The sequence below is a fragment of the Eumetopias jubatus genome, unplaced genomic scaffold (assembly GCF_037043125.1).
Source record: "Eumetopias jubatus isolate StellerSeaLion01/CBP00866 unplaced genomic scaffold, mEumJub1_p1.0 scaffold_8, whole genome shotgun sequence".
NCBI lineage: Eukaryota > Metazoa > Chordata > Mammalia > Carnivora > Otariidae > Eumetopias > Eumetopias jubatus.
Genome location: NW_028274814.1, coordinates 91,880,549 through 91,907,927, shown reverse-complemented (window position 1 = coordinate 91,907,927; position 27,379 = coordinate 91,880,549). Strand labels below are relative to the sequence as shown.

At 39.3% G+C, this 27,379-nt stretch overlaps 2 protein-coding genes across 2 annotated transcripts in view; both read right to left on the bottom strand.

Annotated features, from left to right (window-relative positions):
• MSRB3 (methionine sulfoxide reductase B3) overlaps positions 1-22,877 on the bottom strand; it is a 176,716-nt gene extending 153,839 nt beyond the window's left edge. Inside the window, exon 1 of the mRNA XM_028110817.2 lies at positions 22,749-22,877. Coding sequence (XP_027966618.2) covers positions 22,749-22,877 — 129 coding nt within the window. The remainder of the gene's footprint in view (positions 1-22,748) is intronic.
• The window catches only part of LEMD3 (LEM domain containing 3), a 78,367-nt gene continuing 73,813 nt past the window's right edge, over positions 22,826-27,379 (bottom strand). The window contains exon 14 of the transcript XR_003610516.2: positions 22,826-22,919. The gene's annotated coding sequence lies outside the window, so the exon portion shown is untranslated. The remainder of the gene's footprint in view (positions 22,920-27,379) is intronic.

The window sequence follows — 27,379 nt, the reverse complement described above, 5'->3', positions numbered from 1 at the left end:
TATAAAAAAAAAAGCAAGAGTGGGGGGAAAAAGCAAGAGTGTATTAGTTATCATTTGTGTTAAGTGATTATCACAAAACGCATGACTGGGTACTCTGAGCGGAGGGCAGGTGTAAATGAAGGTCACACAGGCAACTTTAACATTCCACTTCTGAAGCTGAGTAGGGATACCTAGATTTTTAAAAATCATTCTTTATGTCTTATATATAGATGTTATATATTCTTTTTGTGCATGTGAAATATTTATAACAAATGGGCAAAAACTTAATATATTATAAAGGCAAGAGAAGTTTTTTTCCCTGTCAAATCAGTAGAGTGTTTTGGTTTTTTTTTCCTTTAAAGCTCAATGGAGATTTTCTTCTTTAATGATAAGAGCAAATTAACTAGTTTTAAGAATTAAATATATTTCTAGGATGGCCAAGAGCAAATTATACTAGCAGTGTACCCTGATTAAAAGAGGACTATTCCCATCTGAGATACATCATCAAGCCTAAATAAGCAATTCTTAGCTATACATCTAGATCAGCCAACATAGTTTCTAGTGCCTAAGGCCATCACTTCAAATGGGATAGTTAATATGATGCTTCTAATTCACTGTAATCTATCCTCTAAATAAATACTGGATCTTTAAAAGGGTTATATAACTTTTCTTATGGATCAAATTACTGAGCACATTAGGCTACAAAGTTCAAACATAAGATCTTAGTCACAGAATAACATTTATACTTACTTCCACAAAATAGACAACTTGAACCACACATAACAAGAGAAGACAACTTTGTATCATTTATTAATCATGTCATTTCCATTAAAAATTGTGAAAGCTACTTGGAGACTTTTAGACAACCCATAGACTATAGAATCTTAAAGTAAGATTTCACATCAGTTTGCTGATGTGAAAACTGAGACACAGAGAGTGTAAAATGCCTCATGCAAGAACAGGATGAGGAAAACCCAGTCTTCCAATCTGCTATCCAATGTTCTTTTCATCAGCACTACACTGACTCCTTTGCAACATGAACATTTCACAAGGATGCAAATATACTAATGAGTCTGCAATTTTTCAACTGGCTCTGCAAACTGGTAAACATCCCCTACCTTCAACCACGCTCTTCCTGGCTCCCTACAGTGATCTAACTAGACTGAATATTCACACACCAAGATATCGGGAAGGACTACAGTGTATGTACCTTTTCATTCGCAGTTACTGTGAGACCAGGGCTCCCAGACTACCTGTGGTCTCTCAACTGTCATCCTACTTAATGGACTATGAACGGGGAGATATGGCCCTACCTTTCTTTCCTTATACACCACTAATCTAAGATAAAATATCCACCTGTAATAGTCACCTTAGATCTCTCCCAACTCCAACTATGCCCAGATTCTCTGACAACCAAACACAATAAGAGAAATGAAAGAATAAACATAAAATTCAGGACTGTCTGATTTATACAAAAACTATCCTGACATTTTTTAAAGACTCCAAATGTAGTACAAGCTTATTTTCAGTGTTGCCTTAAATTTAACATGTACTGAGGGATTGGTTGGTTTTGTTTTGTTTGCAGGGTTTTTTTTTTCCCTTTAAAGAAAATAAACTGACCTGAGAAACCATACAGATTCACTGTGTAACACAATTTATTGTAATAGAAGATAGTTATGCCATAACAGAGACTGCTATAGGTATATACTTGCATGAAAACCACCTACTAAATTTCATACTAAAAAAACAGGAGTATGGCCCTAAGAATGATGCTCATATGCCTGAAAATATAATTTTTAAAAAGTATTCATATACTCATCCCTGAGACTGCTTAACAGCCCAGTCTTAGCATAAAGTACATTGCCTGGCATCAAACAGGCAACTGCTATTCCTAGAAGATGTTGAGAAGGAACTTTCTTGTCATTCCAAAATTTCAACCATGGCTCAGATTTTCAAGCAAAACTCTCCTCCACATTCTAAAGTGAGATGACAATGAGCCACTGAAAGCTGAGACCAGAACCTGCCTGAGAGTATCCACAAAGCAAGAAATCAAGCTGTCTATAGACTCTAGAAGCCATAATTTCCACATATGTGTACTTTCTGAACATGAGAATGCTTTTATAGTAAAAAAACTCATTTAAAATTTTTATAGTGGGTTTTTGCTATTATGTATTTTCTCAGTCAACAGCTACTAAAAGCACAGCTACTAGAATATGGGAGGGTTCCTTTTTTTAAACAAGTCAGAAATTATTCTTAACACTCCATACTGAACATAAATATGCCATTTCAGACAAATGTTATGAAGTGTATACTATTCTTAGAAACAGAATCAGGATACCCCACTGATGAGGAAGCTAGGCCCTGTGAGCACATTTCCTACACCAGCACCATTTCTCTATTTCACCTGCAGTCACCTCCATATTTTACAAAACTCTGCAGTTTAGGCAAATAAAGGCCTCTCAATGAAGTAGATTCCCTCTGCTTTCCTTCAGAAAGACAGGTATCAAGAAACTGTCTTGCGGTTTCCTGATAAACAGCACTCAGCGGTGTAACGCAGTCACACAAGTGCCAGGTAACAAAGCTGCTCTAGGCTACCATGGCCCAGTGTCACAGATCAAGGTATGATGGCCCAGGTGGCCAACTCAAGTGTTCAAGAACCTTGCAGGCAACACTTGAAGAGATAAGAAAAACAAGGCGTTCTGTAAGAAAGAGGTAGGGATGTGATTTATTATAAAATTTTTATTATAGATTAGGAAATTGTCAACAACTGTTTTACGGATAAGAACTTGACCATGGCAATAAAAAGTACCCATAGAGGACCAGGAAAAAAAAAAAAAAAAACAGAGTACTTCATATGGCGGGAATCACATTGGCTTCATGTTCCTGGGGAAGGCAAAGGGAGGAATGAGGAGGAGACAGTAAAATGTGTGTTCAAAGCTAAATGAACCACTTGTAGGAAGCTCAGAGTACAGAGAAAAGCAAGGCTTGGTGATGATGAAGACATTTAAGGTGTTAGTCCTTTACTTTAAAGGTAAGCCACTGAAGAGGTTAAGACGGAAAGTAGCAGCAACAATTTCACAGTTTGGGAGGGTCTTTCTGGCTGCAGGATCCTTTGTTCAAGGCTTCCCATGTACTGTTCATGGAATGAGTACATGTCGTGTCCCCTAAACAAGGAAAGCTCATGGACAGAATGCCATATACTGATGGAGCATCATTCAAACCGGAAGAAGCTGCATCTTCTTGATGATAATGCTTTTCGTGTGCCCTTCCTCTTCCTCCAGTCAACAAATGTTTTCTCTTCCCCTGTATTTTTAGTCTTCCTTACTCATACATGTTTAATCTCCAGCCCCGACCTCTCCAAGTCACAGCCTCACAGTTCTGACTCGGCTACACATCTTCACATGCATGTTCTACCACCACCTCAAACACAATAGATCTAAAACAAAACTCATTTTTTACCCCACCCACAAACCTGGTGAGTTCACATTCTGTAATTGCCCAACCTTAACATCTTCCCATCATTTTTAGTCATCCCTCTTTTTCCCCATCTCCAATTAATTGTCTATTTCTGTCCGGTCTACCCCAGCAACATTTCTCCAATCTCATCACCACCACCCTAGCTCAGGTCTTCATTCCCTAAGAAAATCCCCTATAACCTTTCTTTATGAATCCAATGGTTTCTTTCCTGATTCAATTCATCCTCTGAATTATTAGATAATATATCTTATAATCCAACTCTGATTTTGAGGACTCAAAGAACTTCAATCTCATAGCTTACTAAGCCAGTCCAAATTTTCTAGCCTAGCCCTCCATGTTCTAGGCCAAACCTAATTTTCAATTTTTATACTTAATCTCCCCACTATTCCCCTTCATATATGCTCCAATGTTTTCCTATACCTGCCCTCTCTATCTAATCTGGTAAATACTGGGTGCTCAATACAAGTCGATTTCCTTCCATATGAGTTTGCTATACTCTCCTTCCCCATCCATCTCAGTTTGCAGGAAAAGATCCTATCATTCTATATATTTGATTATCACACGGGAAATTGGAATATTCATGGAACAGCTTGTAACATCTAGAAAACAGACAAGGACCAAGAAAGAAGAGCAATGTGACTGAGCTCCAATGTCTGAAGAAGAAGGTAGTGACAAGCAGGATGCCATTCAAGCTTCAGAACATTTGAAAAAGCTGGTATCATTATGCCTGGGATGATGGGTGCTAATAGCTTATCTGAATTCTTCTAGATGATTCACTGGTCTAATAGAACTTATAGTTTAATGAGGAAGATAAATTACATATGGATTTGATAACACAAGATGGTAAAATCATGCTCCAATCAAGGTACAAAATGTCTTAGAAACACAAGAAAATGACAAATTCTAGGAGGTGAAGAAAGCTTCGCAAAAGACCATGAGATGGAGGCCTGAAGGACAGTTTAGGAGAGAAAAACAGTCCAGACAGGCGGAAGCGGTCTAAAGGAAAGGGAGAGAGGGAAAATGCTAGACATGGGTGAGAAACAGGAAAATAACTGTGGAACTCACTCAACTATTACTATTTTGAATGTCTCTCTCTAATTATCACTTACATAGTTTTAATGAATTCACCCTTAAGAGCTATTTGAGCCCAGCATTTTATTTCAGTGAATTCCTGAAAATATGCCGATGATTATCTGCAAGATGGATCAGCTGTTATTAAACAGGATTTTCACAAGTCAGGTGGGTCCCAAGCTGCCTCATGATTCCTAAATGCGGTGCTACCCTCTGTTCACTCCCCAAAGGCTCCTCTTGGGCATTTCAGCATTCCTGTCTCAGTATGAATGAACTACTCCAACATCCTAGGATCTCACTGAAGGTGGCATACTCTTTCCTACACACACTGAAATCAAGAGAAAATTACACCTTTTAAGGACTAATAACCCCATAATACAAAATGTAAAAATGCAAAATCAAACCACATAAATGTCTGCAGTACATACTACAAAGAACTCTAGAATTAGAAAAGATCTTAGGGAAAATCTCTATCAAGACACAAACTGTGTCTATCAGGTTCTTTCTCTCAGGAATTCAGAATCAAGCCTCAATGATTTAGTCTTTCCCTGTGAACTGAGGGACACGTAAATACTCAGGAGCTGCTGAGCAGTCAAATTCAACCATGAACACAGGAAAGCAGAAAAAAAAAATTGGTCAGCAAAGAAAGAACAATGAAGCAAAGAAAGGCAAAGAGTAAAGACAGGGAAAGTTCCATGTTTTCCAGTCCCTGGTCCCTAATATGGTCTGTCTGCATTTAGCTTCCATCAAATTCCTTTCTTCCATTTTCCTAAAACTAGTTCAAGTTCATTTCTGTTACTTGCAACAGAAGCTTAAATGAGGCAATAACCAAATCCTCCATAAAGTCAATTGGTTGATTTATTACTGGCCTATCTTTTCTATAATTTCTTTTCTCTTTCCTTGCATTTCCATAAAGGCATAAAGATGACTTTAGTATGCTATACAGAAAATATGTGAACAAGGATCCAGGACCACGCTGAGCATTTTAAAAGAAAAACTGGCCCAGAAAGGAGAAAATATAAGAATATTCAAAGTAAAGCCTTGAGATATCTGTACAGAAATCACAGATGCTAAGAACTGGCAAATTAAATAGCAATCTGATGACCCTCCTATCCAATCTCAATTTAATTCTGAATAAACCAGATGGGTAGGTCCAAGTATGATCAATAGGGCATTTTGTAGGAATGTAGGGCATTTCATCTGGAATGCCCCCAAATGACTAGCCACAACCTCCCAACCACAGGAAGGTTTGGGTGCTGTACAGTGGTATCCCTAACCCAGACACAAATTCCAAAACTGAATACCAAACCATCTTAGGGCCTGGACTTAACTGCCCCAAAGAACAGTTTTTAACCAGTACTTCCTGCTATTAGATGAGGGGAAGAGAAAGTAACAGAAGCTTAATATCATGGAACTCTGTCAACGTGTGTGCATCTGTGTGCATGTGCCAGATATCAAGATGTTCCACAAGCTGGATCCACACCAATCAGATCTGACCACAAGTAGACCAGTTTAACATGTATAGCAAGTCAGAGTTAACAATCAGAAGTTTGAATCAATGTAGTGTGGGCGGCTCTGCAGGATTATATAAACAAAAACAATATTACAGTACCCTGGAGTTCGAAGGGACATGGAGATTATGTCCAGCTTCATCATTTTACAGAAAAGGAAGCTAAACATCTGAACCAAATCCCCAACTATAATAAGTAACACAGGCGCGATAAAATCAAAGAACTGTGACCAGATAATAGAACCAAAAAAAGCAGTATTTCCTAAAGTTCTCTTTAATGGCTGAAATTTTATTTTTAATTTAAAAAGGATAAATGTATTAGAAAATGTAAGAAAAAAAATCTATGCAACTACTGTTGGGATCTTTTTTGGATATTCTTGTTACTTGAGTTTAGCAAAATAGTAAAGATTTCTGACCTAATGGGTTAACATTTTAGTTAAAATACTAGAACAAGCACCTTTAAAAACTAAAAAACTGTGAGTTGATTCAAAACGTAAATGATGCTTTATGTTTGCAACCTCGGCAGATAGGCAGTTTAGGCACTGTGACAAAATTCTATATGGCAGAGAACTTATTTTAATATAAAAAAATTCCAGACGTTCACATAGGGCCCTAATAAAAGTCATCAGAAATTAAACTTATATGTCAGCTGGGACCAAAATTAAAAGAATGAATGTTTAAGTGATCCAAACATAAACTTGGTGTTCAAAATTGCTGGCAAGGGGCCACAGTACAGTGGATTTTGGTCTTCAAGGGCTGCTTTACCACAAGTATTAGGTAAGTCAACACATCACTGAGGGAAAAAAAAAAACAAAAACATATATTCCCTGGCAGTACAATCCACTCTTTATTGTGCAGCACAGTATTTTCTAGAAGACCACTAATAAAATGTGCAGTTAGAACCTCTTGTATTTCCCAAGAAGTACTATTAAAGATACTCCTAAAATATGAATCCATAAAAAGTAGGTCTTTCTGAAAAACAGTTCTAGTCAGAAGCAACCATGAAATTGATATCATTACTTAAATTAATATTTCTAAACTGCACATTTAATAAAGTTAAACAATTTAAAAATCTCCCGTTAATCTAAATTGGCAATTTTATAAAGTACATGAATCCTGAAGAATTTTTTATAGACCAACTATCTTTTAAAATCTGTCTTGCCACCAATGCTGCACACGGAAATATGAAGAGACAGACCAGAGAGTTCTGAATATAATCTATGCTTAATAGACTCAGCTTTCAACTAATTCCTAAGTCCTAATTGCGAGCCATATCTTATGTTGACCTTTTAGTCTTCTAGTGGCAAAAACAAAAACAAACTAAAATTTTCTAATCTCAACTGAGGTATTACAATTTTTGTTCTTCCATTCCAGAAAAAATTAGGAACTGAGAAACTCTGATGATTAGTAAGTTGGATACTCATCACAAATACCAAAGTTCATTCAATTTCACATTTACCTAAACTCTACATTTGTAATTTCAAATAATTACCTTTTATAATAACCTTATAAAAAATCTTCGTGATATTTTCCACATGATTTAAAGAAAATTATCTTAAAAATCCTCTCTTAAGACTTCAGAATTACCATAATCATAGTCCTAAACCAAGGAAGGCAGGAATGGCCCCTTTCGTTCACATAGTTTGACTTTAAATAGTCCGGTGTAAAACTTAAAAAACAGACTCGGATGCTTTTTTCCGCTCAAAAATAAAACAAAACTGGTACCTGGCAAACTCGGGGTTTTGTTCTGTTTTGGCCTATTAAATACCAGCGGGGCCCGCGGGAGCCTGAGCCTGAGCCCCCGGCGCGGCCGACGCGGCGGGCGGGCGACCGTGCGCCCCTGGGTGCGCCCCTGCTCGCCGCCCGCCGCTCCCGGCGCTGCCCCCAGCGCCGCGCGGCGCCCCACGCCCCTCCGGACGCGCGGCGAGAGGCGCGGGCCTGGCCGGCGCATTCCCACGCACCCCGGCCCGTTATCCGAGCAGGCACTTCGGCGGGGGCCCCCGCTGCTGGTCCCGCGCCCTCCCGAAGCCGGCGCGGCGCCCCTCCCCTGCCTCCGGCGGGCGGCCCCGCCAAGCCCCTTCCCGGGGGCCCGCGTCGGGCGAGAGCGTCCCTCGGGCTCAGGTTCGCTCCGGGGACGGGATAAGGTGTCAGCGACGCGGCCAGACGCCTCCCGTAGGCGGGGGCGAAGCCAGCCTGACCTCCTTCCATCTGCTCCCCCCCCTCACCGCCCGCGCGGGGCGCTCCCCTTCAGCGCCCCTCCCCGGCTCAGGACAGGGGGCGTCCCCGCAGGAGGCTGAAGGGGGCGCAGCCGGCGCTCAGAGGGGATCCGGGGTCTGGGTCACACCTCACCTCGGCAGGGTTGGGCTGGGAGAGGGGAGGCGAGGCGGGGAGGGAGCCCAAACTTACCTGACTGCGCGGCTCCCCGCGCCACGGCCGTGGCCAGCCAGAGGCAGAGGCAGAGCGAGAGGGGGCGCGGGAGGGTCCGCCGCGGGCTCATGGAAGGGCCAGGGAGCCGCCGCCGCTGCCGTCCGAGCCTCCCTCCCTCCCTCCCTCCCAGGCTCCGGGCGACGGACGGGGCGGCGGGAGGCATGACGGGAAATTCCTGGGCGCGGGCAGCCGAGTCCAAATATGAGCATGGGAGACGAGCGAGGGAGGACCGCGGAGCGCGCCCGCCGCGGACAGGGCCCGCTGCCCGGCCTCGGCGGCCGCCAACTCCCTCCTCCTCCGAATCCTCGTCGTCCACAGCCGCCGCGAGGCTGCCGGCCGCGAGCGCGAGCAGAAGGTGGAATCTCTCTGCCAGGGAGCATCCCTCTCCAGGGTTGGGGCCCAAAAGCAGAGCCGAGCGCCCCACCCAGGTCCCACCTGAGACCCCTGACGGGGTAGAAAAGAGAGAAACCACCAGCAGGAGACCGGACAGCGAGCCAAGGACGCGATGGAAGACGCCTAAGGGGTTTGACGAGACTCCGGCGCTGCCCCTGATCACCTGAGAGCTTTGGTCAGGAGAGGATAAAAAGATCTGGCAAATACTTCTGTAAGTGTGGGAGGGTGAGGCGGGAGAGGCACTGCCAGTTCCGCACATTCAGGTGAGCCATCCAATCCACAACAAACAGGCATTGTAAGACACAAAACCACCCTCCTGCCTTCCAGGCGAGCGTTTAGATGCGGCGGAGGCAGGCTGCGTGACAAGTGCTCACAGTAGTTACATGCTGATGTTGAGACCAGTTGTCCTTTCCACCACCAACCTCTCTTCCTCCCCTTACTTTGTATTTGTTGTAGCTTGTCTAAAAGGCAATGTTGAAATTTATTCAAAAGGTGCTACCTCTGATGGCCAAAATGTCAGTCCCAGATGTTTAATTACAGGCCCAAGCTACTAACTCCCTGCCTTTTCTTTGGCACTGGTAACTCCTCCAGTAATCAAGTCCAAATGACCCTTAGCTTTTCAAGACAACGTAATTGTCTTAATTACTATAATTTATTATTTTTTTACTCACACTGACACGACAGGCCATGCAGATGCAAGATGTTATATAATTACTTAGGAACATTTTAAGATGCTACAAAAATGATTTATTGATGCAAAATTCTTAAGGGGTAAATGCCAAACAGATTTAGAGTATGGGTTATTCTAGTATGAACTAAAGTGTGGTAATTTGTACATCACGCTACTTGTTTGAAAATGCTTATTTGAAAATCAGAAACTTCAAAACAAATTTAATTCTAGCAAATTATTAAGGCCCATATGCCAAAAACCACTCCATTTGCAAAAAGCTCCCCTTAAATCATTTGGTACTGAGAAACACCACATCCCATGAATTACTCCTGGCAAAAGGGCAGATTTCACCCTTAATATACTAGCAGTGATAATGAGGCTAAGGGCAGATGATCTAAGTAAACTAAGGGTAAATAAGCTGTAATACAGTAAATAAGGGATTTAAAAGACATATGGATATTATTCAATTTAGGTACCTAGAAGCTGGGCGGTGGGAGGGGAATATTCAGGAAAACAATTGAATATTCACTCCCTTTTCTCTTTTTTGTATATTTAACTGGGTATAAGCACCTGTTTTTTTTTTTTTAAGATTTATTTATTTTTATTTGAGAGAGCACTCAAGCCAGGGGGAGGGGCAGAGGGAGAGAGAGAGAGAGAGAATCTCAAGCAGACTTGCCGCTGAGCATGGAGCCCAACACAGGGTTCTATCCCAGGACCCTGAGATCATAACCTGAGCCAAAACCAACAGCTGGATGCTCAACTGACTGGGCCACCCAGGCTATCCAAGCATCTGTTTTTCTTAATTCCCTTATAACATCTAACATAGTTCTTTGCCCATAATCTAACAGGTTGTTTAAAAACAAAAGGAAATGAGCACAGTAATTTGTGGACTGACATATAGCAGTTCTGAGCCAAGTGTAGGGAAAAGCTTGTTTCAAAGGAATGTAATAATCATAGCTATATTTCAAATATTTTAGTTGACCTTATATACAAAAACATAAAATTATAACAATGCATTATCCCACAACCTAGTTCATAGTAATATAAGTGGAGAGTTTAGTAATTGTATCTGCAATTCTGCTGACTTGACCGCAAAACCAGCAGCTGGGGTTTTTTTGTTTTCGTTTTGTTTTGTTTTAAAGATTCTATCTATTTATTTGAGAGAGAGAGAGTGGGGGGGGGAGCAGAGGGAGAGGAACAAGCAGACTTTGCACTGAGCGCGGAGCCCAAGGGCATGCCCGACCCCAGGACCCCGAGATCACGACTGCAGCCAAAACCAAGAGTAGGCCCCCTCAACCGACCCAACCACCCAGGCGCCCTACACACCAGATGTTTTCAAGGCTTCAATAAGTTAAAGAGAAGAGAAAAGAGCTAAAGTTACTTGAGTGCATAACAAGTGCCAGACACTGTGCTAGATGTTTTACACATGGTTCTTCATTTAATTCCTACAAATATCTCTGAGCTTATTATCCTTTATCCTTATTTTACAGCTAAGGAGACTGAGGCGTAGGTAAATTATGCTACCAGGAAGGGGTGAAGGAGTATTGGAATTCAAACCTCCTTCCAAAATCATATATGTTCTCTTTACTGTACGAATCTGTCCCATTTTCCCTACATTTAAAAAAGAAAAGAAAAAAAGGAACTCAAAAACTGTATTCACTGGGCTCTTGTTTTAAGTAACTGGTGTGCACTCAAGTTACCTCAAGTAATAGGGGTAAAGAATACATGTGGAAATAAGACCAGAGACTTAACCGGCTTGTCAGGTCATCCTTTGTGGGCCTGGGAGGTGGAGGTTGTGCCTTTTGATAAGTACCAGGAAGAGGAAAGGTACTACCCTCTGACCACATTCCGATGAGCTTTGTAATTTAGCCGCTGATATTCAAATCATATATTTCACAATGTCTTCTCTAACGTCTTTTTTTTATTATAATCTTAATACTAATCATGTTAACATATTACCTTAAACATTGTTTGTTTTTAAGACAAAGGACCCAGAAGAGGTAACTGCTTCCCCTGCTCCCTATATACCATCCCTTCCCCTACCCAGTGGTGTGCTAGTAAATTTTTAACAACCAGCTCTGGAGGAGGGAGACCTCAATTGTAACAAAAACCAATTGATGTGGTGTCAATACTCCCCCCAACCTGAGGCAGAGTGGGGAAGAGATGCACACAACCAGCTCTCGGGCCTGTGAGAGCCAACACACCACTGCCCCAGCTCCTCATAAAATGTCTTCAGAACACAGCCGTAATTCAAACTGCACAACCATAGCTCTTTCTTTCCACTTGCTGCCAGTTGTCTGTCTGTAGTTCATGATCAAATGCCCCAGAGGGGAGAATCTGATTCTATCACCATTGTCCTTTTTGGGGAAAGTTCTTACATGAGGCAATCTCAGAAGCCACTGGGCAGCCCACAGACTGGCTACCTCTAAGCCAGGTGTCCTCTCCTACTCCAGCTGTGACTAGGATGGAAGGCTAACATTCTATACAACATAGCACCAATGCTGAAGAAACAGACTGCGTTGCTACCTTCTTAGGGGTTTGTGGTTGGGGCAGCCTCTTTTAAAAGGAGTCTGTAGGCAGGACAGTCTTTCAAGCTGCAATCTCGCCAACATACTGTGCTCAGCTCTTCAATAAAATCCTTTCAGCCACTACACAAAGCGTCGGGGCAGCCTTTACTTGGCATACCCCAAGGAACTGCCAACAACTGCAAACAGGAGAATGGACAGGTTAGGACTAGATAGTACTCAAAAGCCCCCAGCCAGGGTCAGAAACAGAAACCCTAAGTTAGTACTTAAATTCAATGAACATTTATCAGGCGCCATTGTTTTAAACCAATAATGACTGATGGGAGAGTAAGGGAATTACCTCACAGGAGGATGTAAAAGACTCTCCAGGAGAAAGTTTTTCAAACTACACTCAATCCAAACCCCCCAAATTCTGCTTTCCTCTCCTGGGAAATAGAATGGTGTGACTCACTTGTGCTGAGAACACTTTTATACTGGTGAAAGCGTGCCCCTTGCCTCAGTGTGGTGGGGTGGGGTGAGAGTGAGGCTGAGAACTACTCTCAACAACATGAGGGACACAGAGTCAATGCTGACTTAAGGGAGACACCTGAAATTTTCTCTGATTCTGAAAAAGAATTTCCACTTTCATGACACACTTCCAGCCCCCAGTCACCAGATGTACTAAAAGGACAAGGACTCTGCACCAGGTCAGGAAGGGGGGCCCCTAAATAAAGACTCAATTAAAATTCGCATTGTCCATCTTTGCATGGTAAAATAATTTTGCTGCATCTCAAATGGCCTTCTTTTATGTTACACAGTTGAAGCCATCCCTTTTGTTGATTAATTCTGGAGAAATTTGTTGTATTCCCATGACTGATGTGCTGCCTGATTCTACTAGCGTTGGATATGTGGTTATACTACAACAAGCCATAAATATTTAACAAGATTTTCAATGTTTTAGAGAATTAAATAATCCTCTCTAGACCAAAAAAAGCTGCTTGACTGTTAGCAAGATTCTGTCACATAAAGCAGTATATGCGACATCAGCTCCATACACAAAATTAAAGAGAAGGGGAAGGAGCAAGATTGAACGTTTTGGGGGCACCTGGGTGGCTCAGTTGGTTAAGCGTCTGACTCTTGGTTTCGGCTCAGGTCATGATCTCCTGGGTCGTGAGGTAGAGCCCCTCGTGGGGTTTCGTGCTCAGTAGGGAGTCTGCTTGAAGATTCTCTCCCTCTGTTCCTGCCCCCATGTGCATGCACGTGTGCTCTCTCCCTAAAATAAATAAATCTTTTAAAAACATTAAAAGAATGAATATTTTAAGTTGTACAGGAAAATTCTGATGGTGAACTTGATTCTACTCTTTCACTCCATCTCTCAGTGCTTCTTATATGGAGAACATCTAACCCCACAGCATGTGCATGTGGTGTTTAAAGGTGTGTATTTTTCACATAACTTGTCCCTAACCACAAACTACCTCCTTCATGTGTTGTTCAGCCAAAGCAGCCACAATCTGATCCAATGGTAAAGAACCCTGGCTGTGTTGGGCTTTCTGGGAGAAGCTATGCTGCTCTCCAAAATGGTGCCTCCCTACAGGATTTTCTGCAGTAGTTTTACCTCTGCCTAAATTTCACCCTGCGAGCTGCCATTAGAACCTAATCTCAAAATCAGATAGTTCTACTCACTGGTCAGGGACCTGGGCTTTGGCATCAGACATCTAAATTCAAGCATGGCCTCCACCATTAAAGCTCATGGGACAATAGGCAAGTTACTTAACTACTCCAAGCTTTGATATTCTTCTCTATAGAATGAAAAAATAAAGATACCTACCACTCATGATGCTTAGCACTTAGTCCCATGCTAGCTAATGGTAATTCCTTAATAAATATCAATATAATACTAATTTTATTAACTTTTATCATTACTTACCAACTTCCAATCACCAGAGTCACTCTTTGCCTTTAAGCTTTATCTGATATGATTTCCTGTCTGAAATGACTCATAGTTTCTCTTCACAGCTCAGAGTCCTACATTTGTATTCATAATCACCTCTTAAGGAAGTCTGTTCAGATTTAGTTGATTTTTTCAACACATGTTTTCTTCAAATACTTTTTATACTTAATCCAGGTTTACTAATAGTGTTTTCAAATGTTTTTAAGTCTTCACTTCCTCAAAGTAGTCCTATTAGAAGGCTACACACACTTATCATTACTCAAACTACTTTGTGAAAACCACTTTTAGATTTGCCATCAAAATATATGATGAAATTTTTTAATATCTTCAACACAGGAAAATCATCTTTGCATTCATTCATTCTACAAATATTTACTAATGCTTACTTTGAACTGGATAGATAATAAGGTAAACTGGTAATACACTTAGTATGTTAAAGTGATAACTGCTAACAAGAGAAATAAGGCAGGGAAGGTTGCTAATAGTGTTGGGAAAGAAACATTGAAGACATACAAGAAAGAAGGAAGCCATGCTAGTGTCTGAGAAAAGAGGAACAGCAAGCAAAGAGGAAACACCCAAAGCAGAGGCAGAGAGGCCCTGTAGGAGGACCATCCAGGAGGCTGGCACGGGGAGAAGAGGGGGAAAGGGGCTGTGGAGCGAGCATCAAATGTTGTGGCCCAAGAGGCAATCACGTAGGGTCTTATGGGTCATTTATAAGGACTCTGGCTTCTTTTGTAGTGAGATGGGAAACTATAATAGGCTTTACACAGAGGAGCGACACGATCTGATTTATATTTTCACAGAGAACTTTCTTTGGCTCTTCTGTTAAGGAGTGCAGAGACAGAAGGGGAGACCAGTTAGGAGGTTCTTGAAGTACTCCAGGTGAGAGAGAATTGTGATTTGGGGTAGGGAAGCAATGGAGGTGGCGAAAACTCAAGATATATTTGGAAGGAAGGGCCCACAAGATTTGCTGACATACCAAATATAGGGTTTGAAAGAAAGAAAAGTTAAGAACGTCTCTATACTTTTTTCTTTTCCTTTTTTTCCCCCCTGGGCATTACAGAATTGCCATTTCGTGAGATAGGGATGACATGGAAGTAGGTGGTGCGGTAGTACATTAGCAGCTCAGTTTTCCACGTTAAGTTTGAACTGGCTTTTAGACACATATGTTCATCTAGACAATTAAATATGAAAGTTGCATATATAGAGGGATTGGCTGGGTTACAGATAGCATAAAAATGACATATAAATCATGAGAAGTCCATAGATTAAAAAAAAAGGCCAGCAAGGGCACCCTCAGAGTATGCAAACTGGTGCAGCCACTGTGTAAAACAGTATGGAGGTTCCTCAAAAATTAAAAATAGAACTACCCTACAATCCAGGAACCGCTCTACTGGGTATTTACCCCCCAAATACAAAAACATTACTTTGAAGGGATACATGCACCCCTGTTTATTGCAGCATTATTTAAAATAGCCAAACTATAGAAGTAGCCCAAGTGTCCATCAATGCATAAAGATGATGGGGTGTGTGTGTGTGTGTGTGTATAGAATAGATTATTCAGCCATAAGAAAGAATGCTATCTTGCCATTTGCAATGACATGGATGGAACTAGAGTGTATTATGCTAAGTGAAATATGTCAGAGAAAGACAAATACGATATGATTTCACTCATATGTGGAATTTAAGAAACAAAACAAATGAGCAAAGGAAAAAAAAGACAAACCAAGAAACAGACTAAACTGCAGAGAACTGATGGTTAACAGAGGGAGGGTGAGATGGGGGAAATAGGTGATGGGGATTAAAGATTGCACTTATCATGATGAAAAAAATAAAATGATTTAAAAAGAGAAAAAACAAGGTGGTGAGGCTAAAGAGGTAGGAGAAAAGTACAGAAACCTGAGAGGCAAATGAAGCTCTTATTTTTTATTTTTTTGAGAACACATTTGATTTGTGGAAAAAGACAAAATTTAGAACCAAACAGAATAGATGAATAGCTACATTGTTACTCCCTTTTTATGCTTTCAAATGAGTAAACATAAAATATTAATGATTTTTATTATTATAAGGACTTATAAACTGACTCTGAAACATCCTGATAGTCTCTAAATACTTGAGGAATAGTAGCAATGGAATACGGGTATATTCCACCACGTGACCACATTGAAAAGCCGTCCCTATAGGTCAGATGGCCAAACATCCAATAGTTGTGGTGTGTAATTGACAGCTAAGTGACAAGGTCCACTAGACAGAAGGGAATAAGAACATCTCTTCAGAGATGGACAGAAACCTTTCTGAGGTTCAAATATATACAAAGTAGTTTTAAAACTATAGCTTAAAGTATTATACCAAAGTTGATTTTATATTTTTTAAAGTTGGTGGCCCGTAAAAGTAGAGAGAGAAATAAACTTGCAGTTGGCAGATTTCTATTCAAACTCTGGCTATGCCATGTAATAGTTGTGTATGACTTTCGAATTCACATCTCTGGAATTTAGTGACCTTATCTTTGAAAGTAATTTTGTCTGCCCTGCCTATTCTGCAAGATCTTGGTGCAAGTCGAATGATATGAGGGGGCTTTCAAACTACTGATGTCTAAAGGAAAAGTCATGATTGAGGTGAAGTGCATTTTTCTAAATTCACCCACTTTTGTTTCTTTGTATAAGCCACAGTTCTTTACATAGCTTGAAGATGCCTCTTTGAGATTCTGATAAAAGAAAAAGGTCCCCTAAGGAAAATGCATAACAGGCATACACACAAAATTTAATATACAATTGCACACTGAAAATCACTTTGGAGCATAATTTCTTGTGTGGAAGAGAAACTTAATGAAAATCGTTTTAAAAAATTTAGTGTGTGGCAGGCAATGGGGGTAAATTAGAAGAGTACCATTGAGAAGGCCACCCAGGCAGGTGCAAATACCCAGACTTGAAGGTAGAGTCCCTAAGATAGTAGCAGTAAGACTAGAGATGAACAAGATGTGTGATAGGAGTTGCCAGATAAAACGCAGGATATGCAGATAAAGCTAAATTCTACATAAACACCAAATAATTTGTAGTATGTCCTAAGTATTCCATTGAGCATTATTCCTAGTTTATCTGAAACTCAGTTTAACTGGACGTTCTATACTTTTATTTGCTAACTCTGGCAACCCTAGAGAGAGACTGGTGAACTTACTCCTGCCTTCATCCTCTTACTTCTCTGAGGCAGATTCTGATACAAATGTGTGCAATGTGACCACTGTGAAATGGAGAGAAAGTCATTAAGATCTAGCCCAGTTCTTTGGTGGCTCCTGAAGAGACCCATAAAGATGCCAAATAGTTCTTTACAGACCTATTTATTTTCCAGCCAGGGCATGAGCCTTACTAATAATGTGGCTATATTCTATTCTCAATATACATGTTTTACACTGTCCAGTACAATCTACATGAATGCATGTGTACGCGCCCGCTTAACACAGGGGTTAATCAGCAAAGAAACCACCAGCTCACAGTTGCCTCGGAGAGAATACTGAGTAAGAAACATGAATTGGATGGGTTTCTGAGTGGCTCAGTGGGTTAAGCGTCGGCCTTTGGCTCAGGTCCTGCTCAGTGGGGAGCCTACTTCCCCCTGCCTCTGCCCCTCCCCTCCCCCGCTCATGCTTGCACACTCTCTCCTGTCTCAAATAAATAAAATCTTAAAAAAACAAACATGAATTGGAGGACCCATAGTCAGTTTGTCTATCACCCCCCCACCTATATGTGCATACGCATGCACAGACACGTGTGAGACCAGGCAGGTAGTTTTTCTCTACACAGCCCAAATCTGTGGCCTTCCTTGACTGCACAGTGTATGGTAGCGGTGGGAAGGAAGACAGGCTCAGACAAGGATGTCTCTTTCAGTGGAGGAATAGGGGCAGGTGGAAGATTCAAAGAAGGAACTCTTTTTGAGGTGGTAATACAAACCTGAAAGCAGGGCAGGCAGGAGCATTCAGGAAGGTGACTTTCTCTAAAAGCTTCCAACCCTTAAGGTCTTATCCCCTGGGTGATGCCAAGTGAAAACCCAAAGTAGTGCTACAGAGCTTTAACCCATCTCTCTCCTACTTTGTGATTCTGTCTGAAATTATCTTCCCCAGGTGCTGGTGCCTCATTTGTGGAGGCTAAAAGGTCCAGATAGCAAGGAGAAAGCAGTCCGGTTTCAACCCATTCCTCTTATAAACATAGGGACAGACTAGGATTCAGAACTGATGATCAACAGTATTTCAAGAACAGCCCACAGTAAAACCAGAAGGGCCACAGCACACAGGGCTGGGGAGCATTTTGGAGAAGGCAGGTAGAGGGGAAAAGTAAGGCCAGCCTTCATGACCGACCTGTGGCTTAGTGAAAGCTGCCCTTGAGCAAAAGTGAGTTTTGCAAACTTTGGGGTAGTAGAGCTATGGGCAAGACTTGGATACTGACTGAATTCTCAACAGTAACAGAATACTGAAAAGGACAGTAGAGTCTTCTTTTGTACGTTCCCATAGTGTAATGAGCGCTTAATAAATAAGCGCTGTTGACTGACCCTTCAAATGGGGGTGGGAGGATGGAAAGGGTATTGTTGAAGGGGGAAGGAGGGAGGTGGTGAATTTATACATGTTTCAACTCTCATAGGAAAAACAAATGGGCCAAATAAAACTATCATCCGCTTATTTTTCCACAACGGCATAAAATGAAAAAAAGAAAAAGTTTCTTCTAAAAACCATTATATTCTGCTCCCAGTAATAAGCCCAGTTACAACTAGAACTGCAAGTAAAATTGGCTTGCATTAATGAAAATATGTAATTATATCAAAACCAAAGCTCTGAAAACTCAAAATATTCAGTGGAAAGAAACCCCAAAGAGACATTTACTATAGTGTCTGGGAGTAAAAGCAAAGCATTAAAACAATAAAAACATTTCCAAATGAATCAAATGATGCTCAGCTAACTTTGTGTTACTTCACATCAATAAAGAAAAACACATAAGAAATCTATACCTTAAGTAAGCAATGATGTTATAAATATGACTGAAACAGCTCTGAACTATTTCCAGCTTTGCCTCTAAAATTCCTTTGGTCTGACGGCAGAACATATTATTTCCTGTTCTCATACTCTATGGGAAGTAGCACACCCATTTCAATCTTTGTCACTTTTTTCCTGTATCAGCATCCACGGGAGGAATGATTTAGGTGCTGCCTACCCTAGGTTGAGATCTCAGATCCAGAAGCCATCTGGCAACGAGTCTCAAACTTTTGTCAGAATTACCTGGAGAGCCTGTTACTATCCTGGGATCTTTACCAGATACAGTGATTCAGCAGGTTGGGTGAAGGATTCAGGAATCTGCATTTCTAACAAGAACCCCATATGAAAAGATTTTATTTATTTATTTGACAGAGACAGAGACAGCGAGAGCAGGAACATAAGCAGGGGAAGTGGAAGAGGGAGAAGCAGGCTTCCCGCGGAGCAGGGAGCCCGATGTGGGGCTCGATCCCAGGACCCTGGGATCATGACCTGAGCCGAAGGCAGACGCTCAATGACTGAGCCCCCCAGGTGCCCCACCCCAGATGATTCTAAGAGAGGTGGTCCACATGTCCTTCTTTGAGAAATTCAGGTTTAGAGTAACCAGAGTAATTTTTCATGTCTACTTTCCAATCGAGGAGAGTAAGTTTCATCCTCTCTTTTCTAAAAAGCCTGTAACAGGGGTAGACAGGATTATAGAAAAATACATGAAGGCGTATATAACACAGCTTTCATGACTTACAAAATATATATGTTTACTCATAATCCAAATAGGAAATTCAAATAACTAGAATTTTCACTTTACGCTACATTAAGAGAGGTTCATTATGAAATGAGGCACTGCAAGATTCTAACTTGCTTCCTGAGTCATCAGTGATTAAATTAAGCTCCCCAGAGTTTTAGCACTGTGAATATTTTATTATATTCTTTGAAAATTGGTTATTTTAAAATCAGATTATAACTCTTGGGTAACTGAAATAACTAAATTTAAGACATATCTTTAAAAATTACTCCAGGTAAATAGGCATTTTCTGTACCAGTCTAATACTAGAATATGATACACTGTATTATAAGTACATATTTTTTCTGAACATAATGAAAATAGCCTACTTCTCTAAACATATCAATTACATGGGGCAATATTTATTCCACCAATCTCCAAATATGATAAGGCTCTGTCATAATTATAACGAAATAGTATTTTAAGTATATTCAACTACCCTTGAGGAAAACCAAGAAAGGCAATTTTGATTTTTTCCATGTTATTAAAGCATAATGGAAAATGAAAATGGTAATTCTGTATATAATTAGACGATTATTGAGATATGACACGTTGTAATTTTTGAAAATGTGGTTTAAATGTGAAACTATGTATAATTTACAATGATGAATAACAGAATGAGTATACATACAAGGCTCATGGCTAGCTCCTCCAATGTGAGGAGAGGATTCAACCCACAGGACTGCTCACAGAAGCAGTCTCTCCTGCTCATTCACTGTCTGCTCTCCACTCATCTCTGTTGCTCCTGGTATTTTCCAAGGATGTACACCATAAAACAGAGCCTCACCATAAAATTAGCCTCTAAGACTCCTATAGGCAAAAGATTATACCAGCCTTTATGTTTAGCGTCATAGTAAGGAACATTTTAATAACACAGGACTGATTGTAGACAGTCATTGGTGAAATACAACTGGTCCATTCCAGTCAGAAGCTGACACAACTCTAATTACCGACACTACCATAGTTCCAATGATGATAATTCTAGAACACTGTCATAGCTGAGATCTAAATCTCGGTGTTATTCACATTGAGAAAAATAAATTTACATTTAGATTTTCTGCCTTTTGAGAGCACAAGCACTGAGCATAAAAAGGAAGAATTCTGCAACACAATAGTTGGGAAAAACTAACAATAAAATGCATAATTTAGGAGAGTTGAAAGACTATCAAGGTTTATCATTTCAAGTAAGATAAAATGGGAGAATACATTAGTTTCAAAAGAACAAAAATAGTTAATAGTGAAGAACAACAATAACCTGTTTTAGAAATAAAGGAAGAAGTCAAAACAGGTTTCAAAACTGTACCCAATAAGGACAGACCAGAGAATTTACCATTAATATGTTCATTTTAGGTTTTTGGTAAATAATTTTTATGAGATTTAAGAAGTTCCCTTCTAGTTTGCTAAGAATTACTTTTCTTACAAAAAGGCATGTGGAATTTGAATTTTATTAGATAGTTTACTGCATCTAAATGAGATGATATTTATTTCATTTATTCTATTAATGTGACAAATTATACTGATTTTCTAATGTCAAACTAGTCCTACATTCCTGGAATAAATCCAACATGGTTATGATGTATAATTCTTACTTGTGTGTTGCAGGATTTGGTTTGCTGGCCACTTTAGTTTGGGGATTTTTGCATCTTTGTTCAGTGAGACTGGCCTATAAATTTTCCTTTTCTGCATCAAGGTTATGCTAATCATTTTTCTATTTGCAGATAGGGAATATGTCATTTAAAAAGGGAAGCACTGAAGAGATTATGAATCTTCAAAGATCTGTCTTACGCATGACCATTGTTAAGAGTGACTACAATGAAAAAGCAAAGGGATATTAAAAATAAATCACATTTTCAAGCAGTTGGTCCCACAAACCTTTGATTTAGAAATGATATTATATGATGGGCATTTTACATTATTTCATTTCATTCTCTCAACTATACAATTATCATTCTTAAAAATGAGGAAACTGAGTCTTAGACTACTTAAATAACTTGCCTAAAGTCATAAAACTAGTATATGTCAAGGCTGAAATTTGAGCCTGGGTCTCACTCCAGAGACTGTGCTGTTAAACACTCCTCCTTTTTTCTTTTTTTCTCTTTCAATGCAGGGATCCAGTATTTTGGAAGACTTTTCATATACCTGCTAACAGTAACAACCCACAGGTCTGCAGCCAAAATATAGCTCTTTTCCAAAGTCCTGAAATTATAAAAAGTCTAAAATGCCTAAGCTTCACTGCCAAAGCTTGGTAATGATTCAAAATATGCTAACAGAGGAGACCAAATTAAGAAAATGGACTAAAAATAATTATGGGAATCCTAATTAAGGTAAAAATTTAAATATATGTAATGAATGTTCATGGAGAAGTTTTGTAAAATACATATGTAATCCAACAGATTGGACTTCACTGCTAAATTTCAGAGTACTTCCCTCCAATTGCATGTATATAGTATGCTCTTTCCATCCTAGACACAATTTTTCATTTCTAACAATTCTAATATAGAAATTCATTTTAGAATCAACGGGGTCTTTACAAAGTCACTGAAAAAGTTACAAAAGAAAAAAAAAAATTGCTACCTATCTGCATGAAGTCCAATTTCTGCCAGGGGACTTACGTTTGCTTCTACCTGTGAGAACTACCAACTGGGAACACTCTATTTTCTCTTTGCTTGAAGCTTTCTGGATCATGGTGGTTGGTGGTAGGAATTAGAATCACACTCTGAATGAGGACCAACTGGTTTCTTTGCTGTCCCTTTCCAGAGACGAGTCTAGTTCTCATTCATCCTGACTCTGCCTAGCTTTATGCTAGGGTCTTTTATCAGAATTCTTATCTTGGGGGTTATTTTTGTTGTTGTTTTCTTTCTTAGTGCCAGAGAAAACAATACCTCATCCAATTAAGAGTATATGAGATGAAATATAGTGTATTTGAAATAATGTACATGCAATTTAAGCAGCATACAGACAATATTTTCCATACCTTATTCTCCAAAGACATTTTAATGACTGCCCATGATTCCATCATGATAATCCATAATCCATTCTCATTTTTGTAGAATTGTTTCTCATTTTTATCAGAGTATAAAGCTGTAATGAGTATCATTTTCATATCTCTTCATGTCATTTCTGATCATTTCTTCAGAATAAACTCCTAAATTAAAACATAAAGTCAAAAGGGTATGAAGATTAAAACATTTTTTTAAATGTATTGCCAAATTGACCTATAAAAATGCTCATCACTTTACACAACTACCAGAATTTATGTAAGGGGCCGATTTCCCCTAAACTAAAATAAAATCTGTCCAATTTCTTATGTAGCTTCCTCAGTTGTTAATTAATCTGCATTTACATCTGTGGCTGAATGTTTCACATATTTATTGGTCATTTGCAGCTCTTCATTTGTGGATCATCTCCTGATGTCATTTGGCTATTTTCTATTGAGATTTTAGTCTTTTAGGTTAGAATGATTTTTATTTGTAGAATATTACTGCAAATCATATATGCTATTACTGCTAGTATCTTTCCATTTGCTTGTTTTTAAATTCTTAAAATTTTTAGATGTGCTTGATTTTTTTGTTTTAATACAACCACATGTAGCATTTTTTCTGATTTGTTTCTGTGCTAAACCCTATATCAAATGTTTTCTTTTAGTTATTTTATGACTATTTCTCAACTCTTTATTCCTCCTGGAATGTATCTGGGTATGTGTAAAGGACCAGGAACAGGTAAAAACTGCAAAAGGCTGATACTAATGTAAATTGATGATACAGTCTTATGTGAAAATAGACCTGGAGTGAATTCAGAGGTTCAGGAAAAAGTCTAACCTGCCCCCTCATCCATTCTCTGCTACAATCTATTTTTTTTCCCTAAACCAAATGACTCTTTGCATAATGATATTATTCATGTTCCCATTGTTCGCAGCTAATTGCTTAGAACAGTACTCCCCAAACGTGTATTCATGGCATAGAAAGAAAAGGAAAATCATTGTACAGTGCACAGTTTAACAACTGCCAGAGTTAAGGAGGCCCTGAGCCCACCACTTGAAAGGCACATTAGCACATCTGGAACCCATTTGTGGCCTACCACTGTTTCAGAACAGCTCTGCTACTCATGTTCCTCTGATAAAATTCCCTTCTCCACTGATACGTTGCGAGGGTTTTAGAAAACAGATGCCCGGTAATGATGTAGAGAAGCCCAACTATGACTGAACAAAATAAGCATCAGGAAACCATCCTCCTGCCCTTTTGTCCTGGACCTTGGCAAGATAAGGAGCGGATACTGAACTTCAAGAATACAACTCAACACTGGTTGTGTTATTGGGACATATGAAATCTTTGTGAAAGATACCTTCTCTGAGCCAAGTTAGTCTAAGGAAACTGAGTGACTCCGACAGTGTGGAAGTATCTCGTCATTAAAATCTTCTAAGTTACCACAAGCCAAGGGTGTGTGCCTCTTCAAAGGAGATACAGTTGCAGGAGCCAAAGGCCCAGGCATTGGTTACATTATGGCTCTAACTTTTTCTCTTAATTTTTCTTTTAACTTTTAGAGAATGATCCACTTTCCCTGCTCATATTTAAAATCACCTTAAAAATTAAAAAAATAAAATAAAGCAACCTTTACCATACACTGCTTTCTTTTTTTTTTAAAGATTTTATTGATTTATTTGACAGAGAAAGACAGCAAGAGAGGGAACACAAGCAGGGGGAGTGGGAGAGGGAGAAGCAGGCTTCCCGCCGAGCAGGGAGCCCAATGTGGGGCTCGATCCCAGGACCCTGGGATCATGACCTGAGCCAAAGGCAGACCCTTAACCGACCGAGCCACCTAGGCGCCCCCATACACTGAATTCTTATATACCAAAGTGCCCTCATAATTCAAGTATTTATTGACCATGTAATCTGTTATTGGTGTTGAATCATAACATAAAATACTCTTAGAAAAAGCCTGGGCCTCCTCTAATATCTTTCTCTACTTCACAGTATCATCTGTGTTCACGCCTGTATTTACCAGTGTCTTCCAGACTGTCATTCTAAAATACAATGCAAGTGCAATGAAAATCCATTACAAAGTGAACTGGCAAATCTCACAAAATACGTAGGATTTCATGACGTTGATAAACATGATGGAGAACTATTCAAATCGTGAACATAGCTACAGAATGTGTCGGTCCTGTTAGCAATTAAAGGGCAGAAGCTAAGGCCAAAAGGGCAATGACACAAGAAGTTTATTAAAGAATGATCTGATTAGAGAGAAACCCTTACAAAAATGAAGTCTAGGATATTTTTGAAAATGATTCAATTAAGGAGTAGAAATCAAACATGAAATGAAAACTATCATTTCATGTATCAAATAATTTTGTCAATAAAAAATTCCAAAAAATTATTTCTAAGAGTTAAAATATTTAAGTTAACTTCATTATATAGGAAATAAGTTTATTTTTATAATTTTAGCAAAAAATTTCAAGTCAGAGTTTTAATAAAACTATTTATAATGAAAATCTGGTCCCTGATTTAAGTGGATTTAATTTAAATGACCTTCTGGTATTGGTTATACTCAATAATTATCTGTTTAAAGGTATTGATTGTCTGCTTATATAATTGTGTAGCAGTGTTAACACAGATTTAATTTGCTTTAATATATGATAGGGCCAGTCTCTCCTTTTAAGTATTTTAATTTTAAAAACTTACTCTTTCTTGTTCATCCATCCGATATCACAGAAATTCATTTGAAATCCCTAGAAATTAATTTAAATCTATTGAAATCTTTATTGGAATTCATTAAACCTCTTTACCAATTTAGGAAGAATTAGGTAGTCTGTTTGCTATATTCAGTCTTTCTATCAAGAAAAATTATATATACCTCCATTTATTTGTTTTCCTTAATCTCCTTTTAGGAAAGTTTCCTCACATAGGTCTTATATATTTCTTGCTGAATCTATTCACATGTAATATCAGTGTACCTATCTATCAAATCACCATTTAAAAAAAGACTATTCTATTGAACCAAGGTACCAATCAAAAGAGCCAGATTACTTTTCCTTAAAGAAAACAAGTGATTTTCAAAGACAGGGGCAATAAGGAAGGAATAAGGTGGGAACTTATTTCTAGCAACAGAATGGAACAAGACATCCTGAATAAACCTCCCATTATAAAACATCTTTTATATTGGATTAAACATGAAAAACATCTTTTTAAGTAAATTAATGTAAGGGAAATCCTTAGAGGCCAAAAAGAAAACAAAAGCAGAAAACCAAATATGTGATCAAGTAGGGGAGGCAGTCATGGCACAAAGAGTTATCTGTTAATGCCTGGTGACCTAGTTTTTAGCAGCAGAATATATATTCCTCTCAAGTTTATGTGGAACATTCTTCAGGATAGACCAAATGCTAGGCCATAAAATAAGCTTCAAGAAGTTTAGGGCAGGGGGTGGCATCTGGGTGGCTCAGTCGGTTAAGCACCCAACTCTTGATTTTGGCTCAGGTCATGATCTCAGGGTCCTGGGATTGAGCCCCACATTGGGCTCCACACGCAGTGGGGAACCTGTTTGAGGAGTCTCTCCCTCTGCTCCTCCCCCTGCTTGCACCTGCACACTCTCTCTCTAAAATATCTTTAAAAAAAAATTCAAGAGGGCTGAAATCAAATGAAATATGTTATCCAACCACATGGAATGAAATCAGTAACTGAAAGAAATAAGGGAAATTCACTAATACGTGGAAATAAAACAACAAACTTTTAAATAACCAAGGATCAGAAAAGAAACCAAAAGGAAATAAGAATACTTTGAGATGAATGAAAATGAAGACCCAATCTACCAAAACTTATGGGATGCAACTAAAGCAGTGTTTAGGAGAAAATTTATAGCTGTAAATGTCCATACTAAAAAAAAGAAAAATCTCAAATCAATAACCTAAACTTCCACCTAAACTACACCAGAAAGAGAAGAGCAAAATAAACCCAAAACAAGTAGAAGGAAGGAAATAATAGACTAGGGTAGAAATTAATGACATGAAGAATAGAAAAATAATAGACAACCTCAACAAAACCAAAAGTTGATTCTTCGAAAATACCAACAAAACTGGCAAACTTGTAACTAGACTGACCAAGAAAAAAGGAAAGAAGACTCAAATGATTAAAATCGGTAAAGAACGGGTGATGCTGTTAACATTAGAGAAATAAAGATGATTACAAGGGAATGCTATGAACAACTATATATACACCACGAAATTAAGTAATAAATGAAATGTAAAAATTCCTAGAAGGACACAAACCACTAAAACTGACCTCAGAAGAAAGGGAAAATTTGAACAGACCTATAACAAGTGAAAACATTGATTTAGCAATCAAAAAACAACCTGAAGCCCAAGCCTGATGACATCAATGGTGAATTCTACCAATTCTACCAAACATTTAAAATATAATGAAATCTTTCCATTTGCAATGACATGGATGGAGCCAGAGAGTATAATGCTAAGTGAAACAAGTCAGTGAGAGAAAGGCAGATTCCATATGATTTCACTCCATTGTAGAATTAAGAAACAAATGAAGAGGGGAAGAAAGGAGGGGGCTGCTAAGAAACAGACTCTTAACTATAGAGAACAAACTGATGGTTACCAGA